Here is a 22,458-nt window from a genome sequence, read left to right as displayed (position 1 = left end):
CATATGCTTTGACCCTTAATCAATTTAAGCCATATAACATGAGGTATGTCAGTATTGTTGTTCCTGTTTCACACAGGGATAAACTGAGGCACAGAAGAGGTCAGTAAGGCTGAGTTAGTTTCACAAAATATATGAATGATAAAGGATACACAAGCCTGTTGTTTTTAGAAAGATATATGAAATGGTGTGTGTTAATTCTCATCATGTAAAAAAGTAGAGGTGCTATAAAGAAATGAATGGCATTTTCCACTGGGATTAAGGGTTAGAAAGCAGATGCATATTTATGTTTGTTAAGACATTTTGTAGAGTATCAGCAAAAATAATCACTTGGTACACATTATATTCCATCATAAAATTCACCATGTACATACTATATGTATGGGTGAAGACCTGGCTACCTGTGTTAAATATGTGGAATATATTACCATATATCTGGGAGTTTCTCAATTATTTTACCAATAGAGCTGTTAATATTAGTTTTCTCAAATTACCATTTGATTGAATTTTGCCTTTGGAGACAAGCATATGAGCAGAGACCTCCCCAAGCATGACAAAAGGGACGAGCTGGGAAATATCACACTAAACAGGGTGCATATTGAGGAAAGTAGGAAGAAATGGGGCAGATCTTTCCATTCTTTTTATTTAGGTACCTGTACTTACTTTGAGGTACTCGTATGGCTCCCATTGCTGTAATATCTGAGCGCCTTCCATATAGCTGTTCTCATTCTAAAAATAACCATCTCTAATAATAGCTGCTTCTTGCAGGTTCATATAACTAATGTTTAAGATTCATTGTTAATAATTGGATTGGGGGGTGCTTAAGTGGTCAGTGTTTAATATTACATATAGTCTCACAGAAAGGTTTGTATAGTGTACTTGTGTCTGGAAGTTTGCTACATCATTAAACAGCATTCTGTTTCCCATACACCACCTTCATGCTCTCTGCAAACCCACACAAACCCACATGAAGGACAAGGGCAAGACTAGTTGTCCGTCTTATCTCTTATTTTAAATGATTCTGGCTTAACCATGGATAGTGCTTTCTGAACCTTAAACCTCTCTAGTAACTAATTATCATTCTAAGCTTGGACAAAGAAAATATTACCTATTAAAACATTGTTTTCCAATTGTCAGTAATTTCCTTAGCAGTCCAAAAAGTGCTCATTCAATCTGCCCCTCAGACTTAAGTCCAGGAGAGTTTTGAATCCAGTCTTTTATTTCTGTTTGAAGCCTCATTTTGCAAAGGGAATGCCACACTCTGCGATGTGAGGCTGGAGTATTTTAAAAGTTATTCAGTTTAAGAAATTGTTCAAGTAAGGTGTCTTGCCTTCAAAATGTTTGATCAGCAGCTTGACAACCTGATAGAAGAAAAACAAGCAATACAGGACCAAGTCCTATAAGGATTTAAATAACAAAAGGAATAAATAAAATTGCAGAACTAACATAACATTAGGCACGATCGCATTATTCACTTTGCTTATGTGTTACACCCCTTTACCTGCCTTGTCTGTTTAGCTTGTTATGCAGGGCAGGAACCTATGCTTCTACAGTGCCTAGCATCATAGGGTCCCATTCTCAGGTGGCCATTACAGTATACACTACCATAAAATATGATTAATTATTAATAGCCAAGTTTGTGTAATATGAAGTGAGCTGTAGCTCACGAAAGCTCATGCTCAAATAAATTGGTTAGTCTCTAAGGTGCCACAAGTACTCCTTTTCTTTTTGCGAATACAGACTAATACGGCTGTTACTCTGAAACCTATAAAAACTTTATTGATTCATAATCATATTAATCAAGAGGATGAGTCCTTTTTTCCCACCTTAGATGTGAGCTAGTGGGGATTCTTTCCTCTCTCTCTCCTCCTCCTCGGTTATAGCTCTTTATTGGTAATGGCATTATTTATTCCCATGAGAAATGAAAAGGTCAAATATGGGGTGAGACCAGTTCCAATAAACTAAGAAGCAGAGGCTTTTAGGTTTTGAGTCTTCCCTGCCTTGTATTGTGATTTACATCTGTGCAAAATGGGTTTAAAACACTGCGACTAGTATAATGAGTTGAGAATTTGGATTTGCTAGCAATCTGCATTCCTTTTGCATAGATGTAAATGCACACGAGGCGCAAGGCAGTGAAGAATCAGGCCCTTTAAGTGCTCTTTCCCCACAGTAGACTATTCTTGTCCTGGCCTGTGGACTATAAGCACCAGCTTGCTGGAATACAATCTAAATTAGGTGTTCAATTATTGTTCCTGAGCTCTAAACAGCAGCAGATATTCAATTTGATGATGTATTTGTCTCTGTCCTTGTGTAACAACATGATCCAGGCTTACTCTTCTCAAAATCCCAGGGAAATTTCAGGTACATAAACTTAGGCCAAGTACTAGTGGTTATGGATGGAATATTTAGTCAATGGCTCTTATGCTCCTAAGTCACTTGGGTGCTTTTGAAAATTCAACACATACATATTTAATACAATATTAGGCCACGGTGTAACATACAAAAACAGTAAATTGGAATATTTTCCTCATAGCTTTGTTTTCCTACAACAATAGGTAGCTTGCTACCTATTCCCCTTCTCCCTTTCCTCAGTTACATAATAATTGCTCAAACAGTCACATGCAACAAAGAATGCTAAGTGATGTCCCTGCTTAGAGTGATCTCTATTCTGTTGATCTTTTCCAGTCTGAGTCAAGACCAAACTGGTCTTTTAATAGCTAGCCCAGCCCTTCCAAAAGTAACCTCTGTGTGTCTGAGGTCAGTCTCTTACCTATCTACTGTCTGATCCTAGTCCATCTGGATCATTCACTTATCAACTAGAATGAATTTATCTTTCTCTGCTTGATTCTTTCCACCCAAATCCAAACCTCTCTCACCAGCTCCTTTCACTGCACAAATCTACATCTCCTCTCCTCGGAAGTGATGAGCAAATAGCTCTACTGGTCACAACCTGCCTCCAGCCAACTATCCTCCACCTTCTCTAATCAGTTCCTTACCTTGGCTCACTTCCCATTGGCTTCAGGGCTTCCTGGTTACTAGAGAGTAACTCCTCAAGCTCATGCATTGCCATGTGTCCAGCCTGAACACACTGCTCTGCATATGTCAGCACAGTCACAGCCTGCCATAAACTTTTGACCTTTCCTTAGCACTCTGCGGTCTCCTTCAGTTCTTACGCAGAGACAATTGCACAGTTGCTTATATTTAGTTACCATAGCCGAGAATGCTGGAAAACAGTGTTGCATCTCTCGTTATACTGATTGAAGGCAAAAATATTGTTGAGACAACAGCTGTTGTGCTTTTGTTTGCATTTGTTTTTCATCCTGCTTTCCTCTTCATTGACCTGCATGATCCCTTTTCTTACTATTAATCTTTGTGTGGCTGCTTGGGAATCGATTGTGAAAGGCTATTTAGCTCAGTGTAGTAATACAGTGCAACCTTGGCTGAACTGTGTGGCTAATCCCTGCTTTGGAGGAAGGCAAACAGGAAACAGAAAAATAGAAGCATTGCTGGAGTCCTTTTGTGTGGGAGGTGAAGGATATATACTATGTAAAAATGTCTTGGGTCTGACACCTTAGTGTAACGGGTGACATATGATACCCAGAAGTCTTCACTAATGTCAAGGTGGGAGTGAGACAAATGTTTTTCAGTTTAACTTAATACAGTAGAGTGTCCCTGTTTTCCCCTAACTCAAAACATGAAGCTGACTTGTTAACATTCACCAGTGCTTCCTTCTGCTCTATAAGTGCGTTTTTCTTCTCTTATCGTCTACACAACATTCTCCCCCAAATCTTTAATCTGGAACACAGGGTTTTAGTCACATGTCTCCCACTGGGGTCACGCTGTCAAAACTCTTTTTGAAAGTTTAGAAGCATGCCATATTCTTCTACACAGGAGTTACAAAGCATTTTCAAAGATGACACCCAGTCTTGCCTTTTGTAATGCAAGTGCCTTCTCCTTTGATGTATCTCTGTGCCTCATCAACTTACATAAGAACGGCCATACAGGGTCAGACCAAAGGTCCATCTAGCCCAGTATCCTGTTTTCCAACAGTGGCCGATGCCAGGTGCCCCGGAGGGAATGACCAGATTATCATAAAGTGATCCATCCCCTGCTGCCCATTCCCAGCTTCTGGCAAACAGAGACTAGGGACACCATCCTTGTCCATCCTGGCTAATAGGTTCATGGAGGATAGGTCCATCAATGGCTATCTAGTTCTTTTTTGAACCCTGTAATAGCCAGCTTTCCATCTCATTTCCAAATCTCATCAAAATGCTTATCTGTTCACCCTTAGCTATGTTCCATCCTTTCTCATTCTCTTTATTAGTATTTATTACTGACTCTGGAGCTGTGTTGTTTACATTGTAAATAATTTTGAGATACAGATCATATGAAAGATGCTATTCAGAGTAAAGGTGCACCATATAGTGTGGTGTATTAGCACCACATATGGCTTTCAGAAATGGTTAGGAAACAGCATAATTCATGACACCGCAGGGGCAGTAGGTAAATTATGCTGTTTTTACAGATGGGAAAACTGTGGCACCAGGAGGCTAAGTGATATGATAAAGGTCACACAGTGTCGTAGGTATAGCTGGAACTAGACCCGCCCCCCCCCATAGTCCTGACTTACAATCTCCTTCTAGAACATTAGACTAGACTCTCTTCAGCCCTCTTGGATTGCCTCCATTGTCTTCCATATATTTGCAATCCAAGACCCCACGTCATCACAATCTATGGTCTGACCAAGCAGTGCTATATGTCTTCTTTAGGAACCCACCAACTCTCCTTATGGGTTACCTAGAAGAGAGCCACTCATGAATAATGGAGTTACTTTCCAGCCCCTACTAGATGTGGGAGCTGAGGACTGAGCTCAGAATCCAAAGTCACAGCCCTCATGTGGCTAGAATGCTGGGGAAGCCCACCATGTTTTTGGAAGTTCTTTCTTAATGTCTTCAGTTATTAATGTCTACAGGAGTAGATTAAAGCCCTGATTCTGCAAATTCTTACATACATAGGGTGAAATCTTTGCCTTATTGATGTCAATGGCAGCAAGATTTCACGCATGCTTAATTCCAGGCACATATTGATCACACTGAATTCAGTGTCAGTAGGATTAGTCACATATGTAAAGTTAAGCAGAGGTATAATTATTTGCTGGATTGGGGCCCAAAAAAGGTGTAGAGACTTGTCAAAACAACTCTAATCCTGTAGTACATACAAATGGACATTTAAAAAACCATAGTCAGGACCACAGGGAAGCATGTGGATAGACTGAATTAACGGCATACAATTGTATGGGGCAAAGCAACATGAAAAAGCCCTACAACATGCAAGCAAGCAAAAACCTAAACCTGAAAATAATAGTGATGTCACCCACACCATTTCACTGTGCTTTATGTTGGCATGACTGAAAAATAGCATCTACGCAGGAAAAAGCAGAATGAAATCAGGGAGTACTAACCCAAGACTATCGCCACAAATCACTTTGCACACAACCTGTTTAATACATACCATTCATAGCACATCACTGATGTCCAAGCCTTTCAGCGTGAAACCTGGAATCTGCTACAGGATTAATAATCTTCATTCACCAAGGTAGCACTCACTGTCGCTTCTAATGTCCTCCATAATCTGGGATCTCATTCTGTTGCCAAGTACCTGGCAGCATTAATGTTGCGTGCACACAAAAAAATCAATGCTGATTTACATAGTGAAAAAAGAACATGGAGCCACTGAGTTTGCAGATCACCTCTCTAAATTCCCACTGAAGATCATGGATGGAAATATCTTAATCCACAAAGACAAGGTGTCCAGGTAAAGCAGATCAACCACTGGTGAGCTGAGCAAATACACAAGCACCAGACTAATAGATTTTTTTCAATTTGGTACATTACATAAAAAGCAATGACATTTGCTGGTACATTGACAATAACATCAATACTATACAAGACAACAAAGTGTATCTTATCAGATCTTAAATCAAGTGTGCAGTCTGAATTATTTCCACTTCTGTAAACTGAGTTGTAGCAATTGCTCCATGATACTGTATTTCAGGGAATAGCATGTTGAACAAGTGTAAACTGTATTAACTCAGGTGAACATGGCTTGTCCTCATTTCTACTGGGCTGCTTGGTTTTGCAATTGGCAGGTGTTTCTTTCTCCCAACTTTCATTTATCCATTATACTGGTAGATGAGCCAAATTCAACTGCATGTGTAATATTCCATTATTGTGTGATGTTCAAAAAAGCAATTTTTTAAAAATAGTTGAAACAATTAAACTTTTAAAATATTTTCTCTCAAATCACTATAAATAAAGTGTATCCCAGGAAATTTGCCCTGGAAAGGTGAAGCTTTGCATGCTGGGAATTGTTCCTCACTTCTGTGTTAAGAGAGGAGAATGCATTTTGCAGCTGACAGGGTATAGGTCTTTGAGTCAGGAGACCTGGTTTCTACTCCCAGCTCTACCACTGATTTGTTATGTAACAGTCACTTGCCTCAGTTTCTGCATCTTTAAAATGGAAATGATACTTGTATTAGTTACTAATCTTTGAAAAGCACATTGACATCTTGCATTTAAAAACACTGTATACAGTAAGTGCCAGGCATTGTTGTTAAAGAAAAGGGCAGAACCAATCTTTGTTCCACTTTATGCAAAAAGTCTGCCTTTTCATTTTGTCAAAGTTTACTTAACCCGTCCTAGTGATCTGTGTCTGGCAAGGGTGGATGCATAGAAGTTGCCTCGAGTATTAGGAGTCTGAGAACATATCCCCCATAAGGCCTCTTGTAAAGGGGGATATTGTCTTATCCAGGGCAGTGGGATTATTAATGATAATAAGTAACTAATTATGCATATAATGGTAGAGGTGCTCACGGAACTCTGGATACTGGCATATGAAAGAACATAACGGTCCCAGTGAAAGAATGCCAGTGAGGCGTTGTGTATTTTAGATGTGCTGCATATAGTATTCCTCAGCAAACCACCATGTTTGTTTCCGGGAGGATCTTGTTCGGCAGCACTGAACCTCTTTTCAGGGCAAGATACGCTATGACTGAGGGCTCGCTATTTAAATGTACCATAGGAAGAGTTATATGAACCTGAGTCAGCTGACCTGAGCCAGCCACAGTTTTTTTTTTTTTTTTTAATCCCTGTGTAGACGTACCCTCAGGGCTTGTCTACACAGAGACTCAGTGTGCAGAAAGCCAGGCTGTGAATCTACACTGCAATAGTGGGCTGCCCATTAGCTGGCTGTATGGACCCTGCTACTGTGCACTAAAAGTTCTGCCAGGGTCCACATGGACAGTTAGCTTACGGCTTGCGGGAGCACTCTAGATTTCACATGCTGGCTTGCTGCGCACTAAATCCCTGTGCAGGCAAGCACCTTCCCTTCCCCACTAAATGATCTACCAAAACTCCCACTCAGTCTCTGCTCTTTCCTTCCACTCACTGCTTTCTGGAATATTCCTTTTCTCTTCCAGTCACTTCTCATCCAGAGCGCGAGCAAGCGAGAGAGCGCTCTACCCACCCTGATCAGGTTAAATTAATGTCTAATTGAGACAATCCTTCTTATCACAGCAACATCACACTGGGTTGCAGAGTAAAGTTTAATAAATGGGCTCCTCTGAGTTATTTCTCTTTTCCTTTCTTTTAAAATACAGCCATGCACAGCACGTTAAAATACAGAGCAGCTGTAACCTTGACAGAAACTGACAGAGCCACGGTTTACCTTTTAATACTTTCAAAATCCCTGTTTATCTGCTCATGGAAATGATGCCTAATGTGGTTATCTACATGGCATCTATGAGCCTTTCATTCCATATGTGATGCTCAGCCAATTAAATCTTGTTTTCTAATATAGTCCTTTCCTTCATGTTTTCCCCCAAGTCATTGCTGATAATATTTATTGTCTTCACCCTCCAGCACCTCTGCATCAGAGAGCTGTACTGTTTTTCCAAACACTGCATTTGGCACCCCACGTCATTGTCTGCAGCTTATCTGCATGATTCATGCAATAGTGTTGGTTCATGTGAAAACAAACGGGGCTCTCTGACTCATTTGTAAATTCATGTATCAGACAGTCTAATGTTGCAAGTTCTTATGTGCAAAGTTCAGAGTGCGGAGATCCACTAGTTATGAGAAAGTAATTCTGCAAGCATCTATATTTCTGCCCTACATTTTAGAAACCATCTAATAGATTCTAGAGAAGAGAGCAGTGGACAGTCGCGATAAATGCTCATGTCCAGTTTTATAAAGTCCACTCCAAACTTCCAGAGTATAGAATCTGAACACCATATAAGAGGGCAGGTTGTCAGATTGTGAAATGCTTGGGGTGACAGTCCTGTTATTCCCCTCAGGACCGGCTCTAGGCACCAGCAGAGCAAGCACGTGTTTGGGGTGGCACGTTTCCAGGAGCAGCATTCCCGCCATCCGTTTTTTTCGGGGCTGCTGCGCTCTCGGAGCTGCACCACTTAGACGGGGCGAGGGCGCCGCACCCCTGGCCGCAGCTGGAAGGGGAAGCCCCAGCACCGGGATGTTGAGCTGCCAAGGCCCAGCCGCTACCTGGGGAGGAGAGGGCGAGTCCTGCCGGGGAGCCGGGGCTGCGCAGCCTTGTGCCACCCCTTATATCGGGGCTTCTCTGCATGGCTGGGGGTGGGGGGGGAAGGGGGTGACATCACTCCCTCCGCTTCCAGCGCCACGTGCAAGCCCCAGCCCCACGTGAGTTTAGGGTGGCAAATTTGCTTGGGGCGGCAAAAAACCTAGAGCCGGCCCTGATTCCCCTTCCTAGCTAGTGTGATTGATTAAATAAAACTTAGTCTCTCATCCAGTCCATGCACTGGGCACGGTCAAAGTCTTCACCTAATGAGGTCAACCAAAAACGATTGTTCCATTTTTCCTTCCAAATAAATGGAAAGCCTGAATGTCTTCAGGAATTATTGGTGACTGTCTGACAAGCCTGATCAGTTGGTAGTACATGATCATACTATGAGTTGATGGAATTGAAGCTTGCCTGATTGAATGTATTTCCCTGGACAGAACCTACAGAGACAGCAGACATAGCTGTAGGGCGATGCTGCAGGGTTCACACATTAACTACAGCCTGAAAACAGAACATATAGCTAATGAGACTACTAGCATAGGGAAGCACCACAAACTGAGTGAGGATGGCAAAACTGGGGTCTAAAGACCCAGAAAAAGATGGGATGAAAGAAGGGCAATAACCTGTTTTTAAGTATTGTTGTTTGCTCATATCTTATAGCGCTCAGATCAAATCTATACTGCACTGATGTTTTTTCTGGAAACCTCACAGTCAAAACATTGGACCAAATCCATTTCTATTGTCAGCCCGCGTTTAGGAAAATCTTCTACTCTTCTTTTTACAAGTGTTACTCTGGAGTATGAAAACTTGTTTCAGTTTAATTGTCAGGTGCTAGCATGCTTTCAATATAGCCCGTTACCTATTTGAGTCCATGAACAAAGGCCCTCAGCTCATTTTCAAAAGCCCATCTGTATCACTGGGAATACCTGGGCCTCCCAAGTGCATCCCATGAGAGAGAGGCAGCAAACAGCCTTATCAAGCCTTAGAGAATCATGCCCAATTATACAGCACAAAATTCTTCTAATTCAGACCACCCCAAGGTAAGAGTCATAAAGCAGCGCCCCAAACTCTTCTTGAACAACAGTGGTTCTATCAAAAAGATCTTTAACTGCACAAGCCTAACAAAGAGAAATGAGAGAGGTGGTATACAGAGTTCAGGCTACTAGTAAGAAACTTTTAATGAAGTGATCTGTTTTGGGGCCAGCCTAGTAGCATGGCAAAGTGGTGGATGTGAGTCAGGGGCGGCTCTACCAACTTTGCCGCCCCAAACAGTCGCTGCCGAATTGCTGCTGCCGCAACAGTGGCGGAGCCGCCGCTGAATTGCTGCCGCGGGACACGGAGTGCCACCCCAAGCAGCTGCTTGGAAAGCTGGTGCCTGGAGCCGGCCCTGATGTGAGTTCACCTGTTACGCTGTTTGCTCTCTAGTCAGTAAGGGCTGAGAGCAATGCTGGAGCAGCACGTTTAGCCCCAAGATATAGTAAGAATCCCCTGGGCTGAGTCAGAAGTGTTGATGGGTTCTCTAGGATGCCATGTTTAGAGCTCCTTTACTGAAGGTATACTTGTCACCATGCTGGGCTTCATGGGCTGGAGAAGTAAATGCAAAAAACAGGTTGGGGAAGAAAGGTTAGGGGTGGAGCAGAACAATTGCCTGGGGAAAAGAGCAGTGTTAATTAATGGCTCAGCTTTAAACAATTTTTAACCCCTAAGCATGATCTAAATGGGAAATCTAGGTTTTTGGGCTAGGGACCATGTCCTTTTTTTTTGTTTGTTTATATGCACCATAAGTCCACATCATCATGTCTGTTAAGTTGTGCTAATTCTGGACTCAGGTGAAATGTTAAGAACCCATTACAGTATTTATTAAAAGCACTTGAACTTGCTGACAGTGGTATTTGGGTGTCATCTGGTTATCAGAAATTACTGTAACGTTTTAAATAGGTTAGAGCAAACAGGCCAGGATCTGTAATGTATAGAAGGAGGAGAGTTATGTATAATCCATGCACCTTCTCAGTGTTATTTATACCAAGAGTATTTACATTCCCTAGGGATGCTTTAATAGACCTAAAGGAAAACATTCTGTTTGTGGGGTAAAAGTGCATGCATTTCATTGTAGTAAAATCTAATCTCAGGAAGGGTTTAAGTGTTGATAGGTAAAAGACCCCTGTGTCTCTGGGAGACTATCTCTGTATAATGCCACTGAATGCATCCGATGAAGTGAGCTGTAGCTCACGAAAGCTTATGCTCAAATAAATTGGTTAGTCTCTAAGGTGCCACAAGTACTCCTTTTCTTTTTGCGAATACAGACTAACATAGCTGCTACTCTGAAACCTGTCTGTATAATATGATGTTTTCAACCCATAAATTCTGTGTTTGTTTGTTTGTCTCTTACTATTCTTTGTTTAATAATGCTTGCTGCCAAAACACCCTTCCATTTATCCAGGGATGATGGGTACTTAGTCAGAAAGGAATTTACTTACAGTGCATGTCAACTTTCCATTGTGTCATTTGGGGTTATGTTGCAGCACAACAGAGGCTGGTGAGATGATAATATGATGTGATGTGGAGTTACGTGTGATAATGACATGAGACATTGGACATCTTTTTTTTTTTTAAATAAAAGGTCAAGAACCTGTGTTTGCCAGGATTCAATTCCAGCTTTTAAAATGACTATCTAGAGGAAAAGGTATCTATATTTTGCTTTTTGCTTTTTTTAAAAAAAGGCAGCTAATCAGAGCTATGTGTAAATTGAAAATCCAGACAGTTTATAACCTATGCATGAGCTAGGATAGCTGAAAATATCTAGGTTTTCCTTTTAGAAGACAGATAAAATCACATAGACAGATGAGCAATGTTAAGATTGTTGAATAATGCAAGGAATTTGAATATTTTTCAGGCTACAGTGCCATGATTTCTATTTTTTTAAAAAATGGATAAATTTGAATAGCTGGCTCTATTAATATGGATAGAGTTTGTCTAGCTACATTAAGAACTTCATTGAAATAAGTATGGATGTATGATGTCATTATTATCTATAGTGTGATAATACGCAGAGGCCCAGATAAAGATGGAACCTTAGTATGCTAACCACGGTACACTTGGAGACCTGGTTCCTGCCATAAAGAGTTGGCAGTCAGAGGTCAGGTCTTGCAATAAGCTCCATGTAGGTGGATATCTGTGCCCATGCAGTACTCAGGGAGGCGCTGGCATTTAAGAACTCATTCCCTAGTGGCCAAGTCCTGTATGGTCTGACTTGAAGGAATTCCTGGGTATTTGTGTGCACTCAGAGAATCTGAAGATCAGACTATATGCATATGTGCAATACAGGTGGAGGTGATGTCCCTGTGATGAACTGTAGAGCCATGTGGTAAATTGCTTTATCGTGTATCTCTGCCAACTTTCCATGCCCTCTGCCTATCAATCTGTCTTCCAAGGACTGATTTTAAATTTTAGCCCTTGAGCTTGTTCAATTAGCTGCCACTTAATTCTTTTTAACCTGGCAGAGAAACGTTTTCTCCTTCTTCCTCCCCCCAAATCTGTCCCATCACCCACCCAACCCCTGTGATGGAATGAATTCGATCCTGCACCAATAGTAGCTTCTCCACAAGTAAAAATGTTACATCTCTAAAGTCTGATATGTTGTGACCCTGCAGGGCTCAAAATGGGAGGCTTACACCATTGGGAAGCTTTAAATCATTACCAGTGGGACCCCTGGCACTAATGTCTAGTCCTGGAAGGAACCACTATAACAAACTTACGAGCCATGGCATTCATTATATTTAATTTATTTTATAAAATAAGCACATAAGCTATTTTTAAAGGATCATGATCCCTTGTGAGTCCTGTTTATTTGGCTCTGGGTAATTAAGACAACTAAAACATAGTCATCATAAAACAAGTTAAATTTTGTAACACTTTCCAATAATAGTGTTTCTATAGTATCTTTATACAGAATACACAATGGTGTATAGGGGATAAAGGTTTTATTGGCACTTGTTGTGGATGACTTGAATCTTAGTATGTGAGGATTAATTAGTTAATGTTTGCAATGCACTACAAAAGGGTTAAGTATTATTATAGAATACAGGCTTGGCATGATCTGGGATTGGTAATTATGTAAAACTCTAGAGAGGTTAAAAATCAGAGTCTTGGTAATTACTTTATGATATGAATATCTTTAACAGAGTTAGCTGACAATAAGAGGAAATTGTTTCCAGGTAGGAAACCATCTCAATTGAGTTTCTGGCTCTTTTAATGTGATTGCCCTTTGTGTAGTCTTTGCAACATCTTATTCTCCTGTAGCTTGGAGCGGTTTCTTTCTGGCACTGTAATCTAAATCATTGATACACCTGTCAAAAAGCAAATAAAACATGAAAAGAATCAAATGAGTGGGTAAACAGTCTCATGTATAAGTAAATAACCACAATGATTTGATGCTACCTTTCTGTTAATGTGGTTCGCACATAATTATGTTTAACATTTGTATGCAAAGGGCTCCTATATAAATGCTGATATTTTGATAAACTTAACTATTTAGAGCACAGCCTTGCCCTTTCTAACTGCATAACACAGGAAGATGATGAACAGACTAGACAAAATTGCATATTCCATGCCTAGTGATGCAACGCAGTTCATAGATTTGTTAGTCTCTAAGATGCCACAACTACTCGTTCTTTTTGCTGATACAGACTAACATGGCTGCCACTCTGAAACCAGTTCATAGTGTGTTTGCCTGATATTTCTTTCTATGAAAACTGGGCATTATCATTGTAGTCACATGTTCCATAGACCAGTGCTTCTCAACCAGGGGTACCCATACCCCTTGGGGTACACAGAGGTCTTCCTGGGGGTACATCAACTCATCTAGATATTTGCCTAGTAACATCTAGATATTTGCCTAGTTTTATAAACGGCTATATAAAAAGCTCTAGCAAAGTCAGTACAAACTTAAAATTTCATAAAATGACTTGTTTATGCTGCTCTATATACACATTGAAATGTAAGTACAATATTTGTATTTCAATTTATTTATAATTATATGGTAAAAATGAGAAAGTAAGCAATTTTTCAGTAACAGTGTGCGGTGTCACTTTTGTATTTTTATGTCTGATTTTGTAAGCCAGTAGTTTTTAAGTGAGGTGAAACTTGGGGGTACACAAGACAAATCAGACTCCAGAAAGGGGTACAGTAGTCTGCAAAGGTTGAGAGCCACTGCCTGTCATAAATATAAAGGGAAGGGTAAACCCCTTTAAAATCCCTCCTGGCCAGAGGAAATCTCCTCTCACCTGTAAAGGGTTAAGAAGCTAAAGGTAACCTCGCTGGCACCTGACCAAAATGACCAATGGGGAGACAAGATACTTTCAAAAGCTGGGAGGAGGGAGAGAAACAAAGGGTATGTGTGTCTGTCTATATTTTGTCTTTGCCGGGGATAGACCAGGAATGAAGCCTTAGAACTTTTAGTAAGTAATCTAGCTAGGTACGCGTTAGATTATGATTTCTTTAAATGGCTGAGAAAAGAATTGTGCTGAATAGAATAACTATTTCTGTCTGTGTATCTTTTTTGTAACTTAAGGTTTTGCCTAGAGGGGTTCTCTATGTTTTGAATCTAATTACCCTGTAAAGTATTTACCATCCTGATTTTACAGGGGGGATTATTTTTTTTATTTCTATTTACTTCTATTTCTATTAAAAGTCTTTTTGTAAGAAAACTGAATGCTTTTTCATTGTTCTCAGATCCAAGGGTTTGGGTCTGTGGTCACCTATGCAAATTGGTGAGGCTTTTTATCCAACATTTCCCTGGAAAGGGGGGGGTGCAAGTGTTGGGAGGATTGTTCATCGTTCTTAAGATCCAAGGGTCTGGGTCTGTAGTCACCTAGGCAAATTGGTGAGGCTTTTTCCCAAACCTTGTCCAGGAAGTGGGGTGCAAGGTTTTGGGAAGTATTTTGGGGGGAAAGACGTGTCCAAACAGCTCTTCCCCAGTAACCAGTATTTGTTTGGTGGTGGTAGCGGCCAATCCAAGGACAAAGGGTGGAATATTTTGTACCTTGGGGAAGTTTTGACCTAAGCTGGTAAAGATAAGCTTAGGAGGTTTTTTTCATGCAGGTCCCCACATCTGTACCCTAGAGTTCAGAGTGGGGGAGGAACCTTGACACTGCCATAGATCAAATCTATTGGTAAGTGGTCCTAGGGCCCAACTCCTCCTAAGCTGAGGGCTGTGGGAGCTATGAGCCGGGCAACTACTAGCTCAATTACCCTCTAAGAGTAACAATTTAAGAATCACTGGCTAGTGATTAGAGACACTAACACTTCTACTACTCCACAGATGAAAATCAGGGCTTCTCAGACTTATTCATGCCTCTTGTGAAGCACAGGGTTATGTTGGTGGGAGGGGGGTGAAGCCATTCCTGGTACAATAAATAGAAACAAAATTGAGTGACCTTTCCCATTCTGTATCTGCCACCCACTCAGTTACCTTCATTAATGGGCAGAACTGTCAGTAAAATACTGTTCAGAGGCCAAAGACGTTTGTTATGCAGAGTTTAACATACACAAAATGTTATCTGCAGGGAATCATAAGTATTCAGGACTCCAACAGTTTACTAAATGTCAAGTAGCTTAGCAAACAGCATAGCTCTCCTGCTGCTCAGACCCCCGTTGAAAGCCCAACCTTTCCTTTCATTTGATCATCCAGTCCAGCACTCCTGCCAAGGCAGGTTCATGTCCTGTGTTTTACGTTGCAGTGTGTTGTCCAGTCTAGTTCTAAAAGTACTATGAGGGGGGAATTCTGCCATTTACCTTTGGGAGACTTTCAACACCCTCATCCTGATGTCAAGCTGTGATACCCCACTTTGCTGCCCTGGCTGCTTCTTTTGAACTGGCTTCCAACCAAGGGTTTAGACCTTCTGATGCTGTCCTTGATCACTGGACGTATGTGGCAGCTGTGGTTATGTTGGTAAGAAGTTCACTGGCAGCCTGGGCAAATACTCCTTACTATAGGGGACACTGAGCCATTGGGCTCTTCTTCAAGCTTGAGTGCAATGTTCTTCTGAGCTCTGCCCACCTTGTCCTGTGTGTCATCATTGAGACCGGACATTTGGTTCAATTACTACAAATGTCATGCCAGTTGGAGATTGTTGTAGATGTGTGTAACATATAAAACTTGAGTCTGTAGGAGAAGTCAGGAGACAGAAGGAGAGTATAGTTTTAGCAACACCACTGCTAAGTTACAAGGGACCTGAGTCATACTACTGCAGTGGGGAACCCCGGGAAAGAAAAAGGGCTCTTAAAATGAAGATTAAAAAAAAAAAACCTGTGTGGGCAGGGGGTGGGAAAGAGCAAAGGAAATGAGCCTGCTAGGCCTACAAAAATGGGATGTGTCAATAAAACTCAAGTACATGCTCAAAGTGAACCTGGGCATAAGAGTGGAAATGCATGAGCCTTGTAGTCACATTGAGGAGGACATCAACAGAATAGTGAGAAGTCGTGAAGAAAAGCATAACAAGAACCAGCAGCTGGAAGCTAAAGCCAGATAGCTTCAAATTAGGAGAAAGGTACAAATGTTTAACATGGAGGGCGATTAACCACTGGGACAAACTCTTGATGTCTTCAAATCAAGACTGGATGTCTTTCTAGAAGAGCTGCATTAGCCAAACATAAGTTGGGCTCGAAACAGGAGTAATTGAATGAAATTATGCAGGAGGCCAGACTGGATGAGCTAATGTCCTTTCTGGCCTTAAAATCTAAGACCATATGAAAAAACATTGGTAGTAAGGAGGGTCCATATCCTGCACCTATACCTAAACAACAAATTGCTCCTGTATTGTGCTGTGGTCTTTTAAAGGTAGCTAAAGAAATTATCCATAACCTTTCAGAATTTTAGCCAAAACTTTGACTTGCACCATTGTTACAGAGTTTTCCATTACTTCTTCCCAAAATACCCCTAGTCCCATTCATAATCCTAAACATTCATGGCTTTTAAATAGCTTCTAGCTTTAGCAACTTGAAGGCTGTTGTAAAGACTGATTGATGAGTTGGCGGTATAACGATGGCCTGAGCAGATCTGGCTTGGTGGCAGGTGTCTAAATGGAGATTCCCTTGAGATCTTGCGGTAACACTGGGATTCAGTGTGCATGACCTACCGATATACCATTAGCAATAATATCTTGGGCATCATTGTAAATAGCACCATTTTCTGGAATGCCAACTCCCCACTACGTGAGACTGACCCATTCTCCCCCTGTCCCCACCCCCCTCCAGATGACTGGAAAAGAGTGGGGCTTATATAGGTCCATGCTGGTGTGGGAAAAGTCCTTTTATCTGGACCAGGGGGAGCATCACACACCCTCCCAGACACAAAAGTGGTGAAATACTGGGTTTTGTCAGGATCCACTGTGGGCATTGTGCTAGATGTGTCTTTCTTGGGGGACTGGGAAGGAATTTTTCCTTCACTGCTGGATTGGCCAAGGGAGTTGGGGGAGGGGCTTAGTTGGGGGTAAACATGAAATGGGAGTTAGACTATAGTGTTGCAGGGGGCCGATGTCCTGTGCAGGTACTCCACAGAGCAGGGATATAGATAAAATGGATTGGTTAAGGATTTAAAGGTGATATTCTTTACAGGAAAAAGAGATGGGGAAGTTGGGGCTCCTATGACTGGTATGGCAGGAAACCAGTCCCCGCTACTTTATAGCCCCTAATTTTGGGGTGGGGGGATGGTAAGCAGCGTTCCCTCTACTTTTTCCCCAGCATGCAGAATTAATTTTATGTGCACCAATAAGGAGGTGATGTGTGACACATCACCTTATTGGTGCACATAACAAAATTCATGTGGTAGGAGTGGGGCGGAGGGGTTCGGAGTGTGGGAGGGGGCAGAGGGCTGGGGTGCAAGGGTGTGCAGGCTCTGGAGTGGGGCTGGGGATGACGGGCTCAGGGGTGGGGCAGAGGTTGGGGTGGGGAGGGGGTGCAGGCTCTGCGGTGGGGCAGAGGATGAGAGGTTTGGGGCACAGGCTGCCCTGAGGCTATGGTGGGGAGAGAGGACTCCCTCCAGTAGCACCTGGACTGGGCAGGGGGATAGGTGCCTTTCCCCACCATGGCAACTCTGGGATTGGGGCTGTGGGAGGGGCACCCATCCCCTGGCTGTGGCAGGTCAGGGGGCTGGGTTCGGGCAGGGGCGCCCATCCCCTGGCTGTGGCAGGTCAAGGTGCTGGGTTCGGGCAGGGGCGCCTATCACCTGGCCGCGGCAGGTCCGGGGTGGGGTTTGGGCCGGGGCACCCCTCATCCGGCCGTGGCAGGTCTGGGGCTGGGCTCGGGGCAGGGAGGGCTGCCCCTCATCCGGCCACAGTAGGTCCGGGGCTGGGTTGGGGATGGGGGAGGAGTACCCATCCCCTCTCCGCGGCAGGTCCAGGGCTGGGCTGGGTTGGTGCTGGGAGAGGGGCACCCATTTCCTGGCCATGGCAGGTCTGGGACGGGGTTGGTTTGGGGAAGGGGGTGCCCCTCCCCGGCTGCAGCAAGTCCCGGCCGAGCGGGCGGGTTCCCTGAGCACCTGTTGCGTGGCAGCGCAGCTTACAGGGAACTTAGATGGTGAGGTCCCAGCAGTGGGTTGGCTGGAGACAAGGACGGGTAAGGGGGAGGGCTGATGGAAGCCCCCAGGTATATACTGAAATGATTATTGAATTACCTGCACTTTACACTTTTATCTGCTGGGTACTCCCAGACATTTAAGAATAAAGTTGTGGCCTAATTAAACCACATCCAGTGTCTCCTGTGCTCCTTCCAGCATAGCTGGATAATGCTGGCTGGATACTGGTGGGGCTACTGGTTAGAGGAAAAACAATTGCTATGTTACAGAAATGCTGCTTACACTATTAAGGTCATACTGTCCTTACTTGATTTTCCTGCAGAGACAGATACTGTTTCTGATGCATTGTGTTATGTTACGTCATACTAAATTAACTGATGGTTGTTTTGCCCCAGGGCCGGCCAATTTGTCTAAGATTTTTTAAAAAATTGAAATGTTCCTCTGTGACTAACAGCCTGGCTCATTCATCTGCTGTTTTCAGTGTGGTGCTGCATTCTGATTACCACATTCGATCTAATTAGTAGTGTGTTAGTCATGAGCAAATATTGGAATATCCTTGCTTTGGGACATCAAAGGGCCGCAAAGCAAACAGCTACTGACTTTTGGGCAAACAAACCTGAATGGAGTATGCAAGATATATTTGGAGTGGCTTCCAAATGCTCCACATTAGAAAGCTAATAGATTTTAATCCCTGTTTAGAACTTGGTGTTCACTTTTATTCACAAGCCTGTTTACGTTGCCTTTAATTACAGTGTATAGTTTAGCATCCATGTAGATTTAATTGTACTGCCCATATTTGATCTCCCCACAATAAATGAAGGAACAGATTGGACTCAGCCATATTATTTTAAGTAAATAATACCTGTTTAAAGAATTATTCAAGTATATAAACTCAGATGTAGCAGTCACTATAAGTATGTTTGGTCCCAAACTCAGTCACTTACCCCCGATGAATTGCACTTTAGATCGCTCACCAATGACAACACTTGTAGCCAATTCTATAATAAAGTATAGAAAGATTTATTAAGTTGGAAAAGGAAGCAAGAGAGTTACTTAGAAGGTTTAAAGCAGATAAAAACATATGCACAAATGAGGTACGATCTTAAGTTTCAAAAAGTAATAGAAGCTTCTATAATAAGCAAGCCTTATATGTTCTTTAGGATAAACCCAGACTAAGTACTGGGGATCTCTTGTTTATGCCTAGTAAACCTGTCCCCCCCACCTCCCAGAGTGCAAGCAGCAGAGAGATACTGTTCCTTCTTGGTAGGGGTTGTTATCCCTCTCCTTCCTTGTGCTCTGAGCTGAAAATTCAGCTGATGGGAGGAATCCACTTGCATGATTCCTCTTCATGGTGGGGAGGGCAAAATAACAAACAACTTTTGTTTTCTGTGGTCCCACAATAGTCCATCTGGTCTCGATGAACCTTGCCGGTTGTGCAGGATGTGACACCTTTTGTTACAGATCAGCACTTTGGACCACTTCATGTCTCTCTACTTTCTGGTGATTTACACAGTCAAAGGCTTACAATATAATCATTCAAATATTACCTTACAATATGGGATACAGAGGTTATCAATGAGATTAACGCATGCGACAACTCAAACAGTTTCTTACAATTCTAATACCTGTTTTAACAACCCAGGCGAGCCCAACTGATTCCAGCTATGTATTTCATTGTCCCATTGAGGTATGGGGACCTAGGCATGAGATGGCACCTGGGCTTCCAGCATCACAACCAGAATCAAAATAGGTTGTGTGGTGGGCTTAAGTTCCATGGCAGTAGTGAGTTGCCAGTTATTTCAGAAGTACTGTTGCCTGAGCGATGGAAACAAACTGAGAGGTTTGGGTGGGAAGGGGGTGGTCTCATGAAGTGTTCTCTGTAAGGCTTTTTTAAACAAACTAAGGTTTTGCCATATCAATCTTTCTGAAAAAGCTGGGAGACTGAAATACTGTGGGTCAGATTCTCCCTCTTAAATCAAAACTTCCAATTGAGCTGTATGGGAAAAATTCATTCGTGAGGACAGAAGTAGAATATGTCAGAGGAATCCTGTCACTATTATCAGACTTTTACTTCTATAAAACAGTAAACACAGAAGGGAAAAGGGATGAAAACGACCAAATCGTTCCTGACATTTTCAGTAATTGGCCCCCCTCAGGAATTATTGCAGTAGAGGATCCTTCAATTTTGCATGTGATTTTAAAAAAAATGGTGGCAGATGCACACAAATGGGAAGTAGATAAACAGAACTATTTTAAAATGCAGAGGAAAAAAGAGATCATCATATTATACCTTTAACAAATATTCTAGCCACCCTAATTATGGTAGCATTGTTAAACACTGAGTGGAATTTGCAAGAGGGTCTAGGTGCTGCAACACTCAGCATAGCAGCGCCTAACTTTTAGGGGCCCTGTCACCAAAAATAATTCATGACCCTGAGGTAGGCCCCCCAGCTCTCCATACAATACATGGCGGGAGAGAGGTGCCTAAGAATGGGATTCACAAAAGCCAGCCTGCTGAGTGGAGAGCTGCCTAGGCTAGCCAATAGGCCACTCCCCTCTCCTCAGCATTTCCAAGTCCCCCTGCAAAGGGAATTAGGTGCTTATCCCCACTTTGGATTCACAGCTGTGAACACTCTCCTGGAGTTAGGCACCTAAGCCAGGTCAGCTCTTTCTCAGTGAAAAACTGAGGAGGAGATGGTGTCATTATTTTTAGCTCAGTGGTAAGGATACTCAGCCAGGTGGGAGATCTGTGTTCAGTTTCCCAACTCTGCCTGAGGTGAAGAAGGGGGTTTCCCCTCGGCCAGGAGAGTGCCCTATTCACTGGGCTATGGGGTATTCTGGGGCAGGTCTTTCTAAATCTCTCCTGTTGAAACTGGTCCCCACTGTGTGTAAATAATTAAATATGCATTTGAGCAGAGGTACTAGAATGTAGGTCTCCCTCCTCCCAGTTAGTGTCCTAATCACTAGGCTGTAGTCATTCTTTCTCTCTGACCCAATGCAGACAGAGTGGATCAGCTTCAAAACATCCATTTTGTGTGGGTTTAGGTGCTCTGAGCATACCTACTAGACCAGGCCCAAGGGCAACAGGCAGAGGACATGTCTAGTCTAAGAATCCTACTGGGGTTTGGGTGCGAGTTAGATGCTGAGTTGCAGGCTGGTGTCAGGATTTGAGGCTACTGTGAACCTGTTTGGTGCTTTGGAGACTTTAACAGTGGAAACTTAGGTGGAAAGCCTAGGGACTATGGACACCTACAGGGTTAGGAGGTTTGTGATGGCCAGTGGCACCTAAATGTTGGATTAGGTCCCTAAAGTAGCAATTAGGCACCTATGTCCTCCTTGTGAATCTGACACTCAAGCATCTGTCCTCTTAATATATTACTATGGACCTAATCCTTGGACTTTGTTCTGTTAGTGAGAGAGAAGCATGCACATTATGCTATTAATGCCAATTCTACTAGATTTCTCAAAATCCTTTCTTTCTTGAAAGTAAGTATAAGGAAAACTGGAAGCAATATGAATAATATAACAACGGAAACAAATCAAAATTTATTTTATATCACCCGAATATAAAGGAAAATATATAATGTTTTTGCTTCAGATAACAAGGAATTTATTCATAAACTGTACTCATAAGAACTTAATACACAAACTAATCAGTAAGAATGTACAATATCAAAAGCCATGCTGGAAAGACAGACATGAAACCTTTTTGCCTTAATGCTGCACTGTCAAAGAGGAACATTAAAAACTTGCCAAAACGTCAGGAAAAAATCCTTTAAAATGCTTCCTGAATATTAAATGGCGAATTGCCTGACACTATTATCAGATAGTTGCAATATCTTATTCTTTACTCAGAAATAAATACAATGTATGTTCTAGCCACATGTAAAAAGTGAAATGTCTTGCGTACTGTTACAAGTCAGTTCAGAATTTTTTAAATGTTCCCTGGTACCCAAACCAAACACAGGCCTTTTAATAAGGAGGGTTTGTTCCTATTAAATTCTCAGCTATCATTTTGTAAAATGTATTTTGTAGTATCTCGGATGTAAAATCATTTGAGCTATTTTACATGACAGAAATATGGCATCAAAGCATGGCAAAGTGCTGTTTTAACTGTTTGATGAGCTGTTGTGTATCAACATGACCTGGAAATGCTTCCTTTGACTTCTGAGCTGCTATATAACTCCTCTGGAGATCTCCAACCTGCAAGACACATACACAAACACTCTTGTCACAAACAGTGCACTATTTATTGCATGTACTCTGAGCAGCACACTTTTTGATGCCATGACACT

General features: G+C 42.2%; 1 protein-coding gene across 3 annotated transcripts in view; it reads right to left on the bottom strand.

Annotated features, from left to right (window-relative positions):
• Positions 1 to 20,063: 20,063 nt before the first annotated feature.
• The window catches only part of TTC8 (tetratricopeptide repeat domain 8), a 64,202-nt gene continuing 61,807 nt past the window's right edge, over positions 20,064 to 22,458 (bottom strand). For all 3 annotated transcript variants that reach the window (XM_043547828.1, XM_007055927.4, XM_007055926.4), the window contains one exon: positions 20,064 to 22,366. In XM_043547828.1, coding sequence (XP_043403763.1) covers positions 22,250 to 22,366 — 117 coding nt within the window. In that variant the 3' untranslated portion in view covers positions 20,064 to 22,249. The remainder of the gene's footprint in view (positions 22,367 to 22,458) is intronic.

The sequence above is a fragment of the Chelonia mydas genome, chromosome 6, assembly GCF_015237465.2.
Source record: "Chelonia mydas isolate rCheMyd1 chromosome 6, rCheMyd1.pri.v2, whole genome shotgun sequence".
Taxonomy (NCBI): Eukaryota; Metazoa; Chordata; order Testudines; family Cheloniidae; genus Chelonia; species Chelonia mydas.
The sequence above is the reverse complement of the archived record's forward strand: the minus strand, read 5'-3'. Positions and strand labels throughout refer to the sequence as shown.